Raw genomic sequence first — 5,376 nt, 5'->3', positions numbered from 1 at the left:
GGTAGAGTGGAGGGGAGGTTTGGGTTGGTGGGGTGGTAGTGGTTTGGGGAGGGAATAGTTCATTGTAGGGGAACTCAAATTCATTGAAAATGACATCTCTGGATGTGAACTTTTTTCCATTCGAAGAAAGACAAATGTATCCTTTGTGATTTGCAGCATAGCCAATGAAGATGCATTTCTGTGATCGGTGGCTGAACTTGGTTTGGTTGTATGGCCTGAGGCAGGGATAGCATGTGCAGCCAAAAGGCTTGAGGAAGGAGTAATTAGGTTTGGTGTTAGTTAGGGCTTCATGGGGGGAGATATTGTTTAGTTTGGGATTTGGGAGTAGGTTGATTAGATAGGTTGCTGAGAGGACTGCTTCTTCCCAAAAGGTTAAGGGATGGGTTGCTTGGGCTAAGAGGGTCAGGGTGGTTTCTGTTATGTGTCTGTGTTTTCTTTCTACTTTTCCATTTTGCTGGTGAGAGTAGGGGCAGGTAAGACTTTGTTGGATGCCATTGGTTTCAAGAAATTGGGTAAATGCTGCAGACAGATATTCTTTTCCATTGTCAGTTTGCAATGCTTTAATTTTCAAACTAGTTTTGAGTTCAATTGATGCTTTGTGTTTTTGAAAAGCAATAAAGGCTTGTCCTTTTGTTTGTAGCAGGAAGATGCTGGAGTGTCTTGTACTGGCATCAATGAAACATATGTAGTACCTGCAACCATTTCTACTGTACACAGGAGCAGAACCCCAGAGGTCAGAGAAAATTAGATCTAAGGGTGCATAGCTGGTGTATGAGTCAGGATGATGTAATTGATGTATTTTACTGATATAACAAGCATGACATAATGATGGTTCAAGACTCATTTTATTGATTGTAACATTGTCAATTACATTGCACTGTTTTATTACAATAGAAGTGACCTTTTCAGACAGGTGGCCTAATTTTCTATGCCACAGTTGTGCAGTAGGGCTTATGTCTTTACAGGCTAGTAGTGCACTTGGTATATTTGTATTTCTATCTGGCACTGTACTATTAGAAAGTAGGACATTAATAGATTGGACTTGCTGTTGTGACTGCTGAGATATACTGTGAGTACTTGATTGCTTGTTGTGTGAGGGTTGGTGTTGTGACATTAGCTGAGGGGTTGTGTTGGTGATGGGGGTTGTAATTTGGGTTTATGCTGTGGTTTTTGGAGTGATTTGTGAGGGTGGGTTAAGGGTGTTAACAGGGGGCAGTGTTGTGGGAAGGTTGTTGATAGGGAGGGTAGTGGTTGCATGTGTTTTGGAGGGGTTGGTGGCAGGGAGGATTATGGCTTTATTTGAGATATCAGTAGGGAATTTATGTGGTTTGGTGTGTGCTGATATGGGCTGTGTTGATATGGGTTGTGGAGTGTGGGATGAGGGTGAATTGAGATTGGTACTTGTGTTGTAGTAGGTTGAATTGGTTATGCTGTGATTATTGAGATTGGGAGTTCTTGGAACAATTTGAACTCCCTCAAACCTGTACAGTCCATCCTTAAGCAGTCCTTGTAGGAGGACTTTCTTGGATATCTGGCATTTCACATTGCACAAGTAAGGCCAGAATTTAAAATAAACAAAGTTGTCTAATGCAAACTTGGCTACACTTATTAGATTTTTTGATATGGTAGGGACATGGAGTAGATTTTGTAGCTGTAAAGGTTTGTTTGATAATGATGCATGCATTAAAGTACTTCCAATATGCTTAATTTTCATACCTTGATCATTACCTCCGAATACCTGTTCTGTGCCATCATAACTGGTTCCTGTGGCTAGGTTCCTTGAGTCATAGGTGATGTGGTGAGAAGCTCCCAAATCAGGATACCATGCTGTGTCTGGTATTGCTGAGGGGATAGTGAGGAGTGCTTGAAGATTTGGGGAGGCAGGTTATGGTGCATTTTGGGGTTATTGGTGCTGCTGAGTGGTTCTTGGGTTGGGATTGTTGTGGAAAGCAAAGGATGGAGGTTGCGTTGTGTTTAGAGGCTGAAGATGGGAATTCATGAAGTCTTGGTCGAAGCGATGATAGCATTGAACAACTGTAACACCCTACCACACAAAGCTTTACGCTTAAGTCGTAAAACAGAGGTGATGTGGTATTACGGCCTCTAAAATAAAATGAGTACATATAATAGCAGAATAGTTATAATATGCTAGGAGCCTTGAAGAATAGGGAAAATAAAAAATCGCGAGATAAAAGCGCAACGCTCAAGGAACGAGTTAACTTGCACGCTAAGAAAACCGTAACTGTCAAACATAAGATAACAAAAGTAGGAATAGAGTGCCAAAGATACAAAATAACAAGCTCCTAACTCAGCCTGCGAAGTCAAGACTGGCCGGAGAATATTTACACATATATACATACATATCCAAAACCCAAAAGTACATACACACAATCCTGCCTCTCCATAAACCTCTAAGAGGATCAAAAAGGACAGGTTATGCGGAGAGAAAGCTAAGTACATATATATACATCACTGTACAGCAAAACTATACAACAACACTATCCAGTAACCCCTCCGCTTTAAAAGTCCAGACGACTAACGAGATGGCTCCCGGCCTGCATCTGAAAATCAACAACATAGTATGGAATGAGAACCGAAGGTTCTCAGTATGGTAAAGGTGCCACACACATAATATATAAGGTCCTGGGAATGCCAGAGGCAATTCTAGAACGCCGACACTCAGATTGTAGAGCTTAAAGTATTAAACAGAAGCCATAAAAGGTGGTTTCCTAAAAATATTTAATCCTAACTTAACTTAACCTTAAATCTAAGTCCTATATTGCCATTCCTCCATACCTCCGACTCCATCATGCATTTTCACAGACAACTAAACAGACAAAGGCAAGCACAAGAAGGTTACAAGTACTGATAACACATATACATCCAATTTAATACTCAAAGCTCAAATTCAATGAAAATAAAATAGAATTATCGTATCCTCACCTTACCCAAGCTTCACATAAGCAAGAGTGAATGTTTCTCTCAAGCTAATTAGATCCTAAAACATCAAAAATCAAAGAAATTTAACAAACTCGAAAATTGGGGAAATGAAAGGCTGAAGTGAAATAGCAAGTTACCTATGAAATTGTTCCGGTAGAAATATAGAGCTCAACGCGGTGAACGCGTGGCAGCAAACGGTGCGGCGATTGGAGCTCAAACGGGAAAGTTACGGGAAATGGAATTCACCGTAAACGAATCTCTCTTCTTCTCTTCCCTGGGAGGAGCGTCGTTGAGGGAAATGAAGAGAAACAAGAGCCCGTGGCTCTTTTTAATTGTTGGACTAATTGGGCCCACAGCCCGGTTTGGGCCCGGTTCAATCGGTTCGGCCCGTTCGGTCCAATCTTGGACCGATTTCTTTGAAATTAGTGTCAAAATTCTTGTTTCGATGAGCTCTATCCTAATTTGATATAATATTCGTGTTTCTAATATTCCTTATTAAAAATTAATTTATTGACTAATTATCTACTAATTTAACCGGGGTTTACATCCTACCCACCTAATAAAGAATATTGCCCTCAAAATTCAAATCTAGTTACCTGAAAAGAGATGTGGGTAGTTCTTTCGCATATCTGATTCGAGTTCCCATGTATGTTCCTCGATACCAGCTCGACTCCAAGCTACTTTTACCAATGATACTTCCTTTCCGCGTAATCGTTTAATATTAGTATCATCAATTCTCACTGGAATTACTGGAAGTGTTAGATCTTCTCTTACTTGAATTGGTTCTGGTTCTAGAACATGACTTGCATCAGGGGTATACTTTCGAAGCTGTGATACATGAAATACATCGTGCAAATTCGAAAGGTACGGCGGTAAGGCAATTCTATAAGCCACTGGTCCAATTCTCTTCAGAATCTCAAACGGTCCAATATAACGGGGATTCAGTTTCTTGGTCTTAATAGCTCTTCCCACGCCAGTGGTTGGTGTAACTCTCAGAAAGACATGTTCTCCCTCTTCGAATTCCAAAGGCTTTCGCCTCTGATCAGCACAGCTCTTCTGGCGGCTTTGGGCTATAAGCATTCGACTACGAATCTTCTTTATCTGCTCAGTCGTTTCAGCTATCATTTCAGGCCCTAATAAACTCCTTTCTCCAGTTTCATACCAACACAACAGAGACTGACATTTTCTGCCATATAGAGCTTCATATGGAGCCATTCCGATGCTCGCATGGTAGCTATTATTATAAGCAAATTCCACTAATGGCATATATCGATCCCAGCTCGCCGGCTGGTCCAAAACACAAGCCCTTAGCATATCCTCCAAGGTCTGAATAGTTCTCTCTGACTGACCATCTGTCTGAGGGTGATATGCAGTACTCAAACTTAACTGAGTCCCGAATGCACGCTGAAAAGCTCCCCAGAACCTTGATGTGAAACGAGGATCCCTATCAGATATAATGGTAGAAGGCACGCCATGCAACCTGACAATCTCTTTAATATACATTCGAGCCAATTCCTCCATTGTGCAACTTATTCAAATAGGAAGAAAGTGAGCTGATTTTGTCAGTCGATCCACAACCACCCAAATAGCGTCACAACCAGATCGGGTTCTAGGCAAACCTATCACAAAATCCATTGCGATACTCTCCCATTTCCATTGTGGAATCTCCAAAGGCTGAAGGGTCCCTAATGGTCTCTGATGCTCAATCTTAACCTTCTGACACGTTAAACATTTAGATACATACAATGCCACATCATTCTTCATGCCTGGCCACCAGAACATCGCTTTCAGATCCTGATACATTTTAGTGCTCCCTGGGTGGATTGAAAACCCGCTCTTATGAGCTTCCTTTAAGATTCTCTGTCGTATGTCTCCAATATCTGGCACAATAATCCGGTTCTTGAACCTCCATAAACCATCCTGAGCTTCTGACACTCTCCACTGTTTCCCCTGTTCGACTGCTGGTAATACCTTACGTAACGCTTCACTGTCTCGATGAGCCCTCAGAAGTTCTGATTTAAAATCACTTGAAATTTGCAACTGACTCAAACACAGGATTCCAGATTCTTCTCTAACTCCCAAATTCAAACCTTGGAATGCCTTCAGTAACTCTTCCTCCCGTAGCATCATCCAAGCTGCATATAAAGACTTCCGACTCAAAGCGTCCGCCACAACGTTCGCTTTTCCTGGATGATAATTTAATTCAAAATCATAATCTTTCAGAAGTTCCATCCATCTCCTCTGACGCATATTCAATTCTTTCTGCTCAAAAAGATACTTCAAACTCTTATGGTCTGAGAAAATATGAAACTTAACACCATAGAGATAGTGCCTCCAAATCTTTAAAGCAAACACAACAGCAGCAAATTCTAAATCATGTGTCGGGTAGTTCATCTCATGCGGCCTTAACTGCCGTGAGGCGTATGCTACAACATT

The 5,376-nt window shown here is 41.3% G+C and overlaps 2 protein-coding genes across 2 annotated transcripts in view; both read right to left on the bottom strand.

The window, feature by feature from the left end:
* On the bottom strand, nucleotides 3,547-4,155 carry LOC107637028 (the record flags this gene model as incomplete). The annotated part of the gene is made up of 1 exon (XM_016340483.1): nucleotides 3,547-4,155. A coding segment is annotated over exon 1 (609 nt), but the record flags the coding sequence as incomplete, so codon positions are not given.
* Nucleotides 5,346-5,376, bottom strand: part of LOC110271581 — a 2,679-nt gene continuing 2,648 nt past the window's right edge. Inside the window, exon 3 of the mRNA XM_021122568.1 lies at nucleotides 5,346-5,366. Coding sequence (XP_020978227.1) covers nucleotides 5,346-5,366 — 21 coding nt within the window. The remainder of the gene's footprint in view (nucleotides 5,367-5,376) is intronic.

Source organism: Arachis ipaensis, chromosome B04, assembly GCF_000816755.2.
Source record: "Arachis ipaensis cultivar K30076 chromosome B04, Araip1.1, whole genome shotgun sequence".
NCBI lineage: Eukaryota > Viridiplantae > Streptophyta > Magnoliopsida > Fabales > Fabaceae > Arachis > Arachis ipaensis.
Note: the sequence above shows the minus strand (reverse complement) of the source record. Positions and strands in the feature narration are given on the sequence as shown.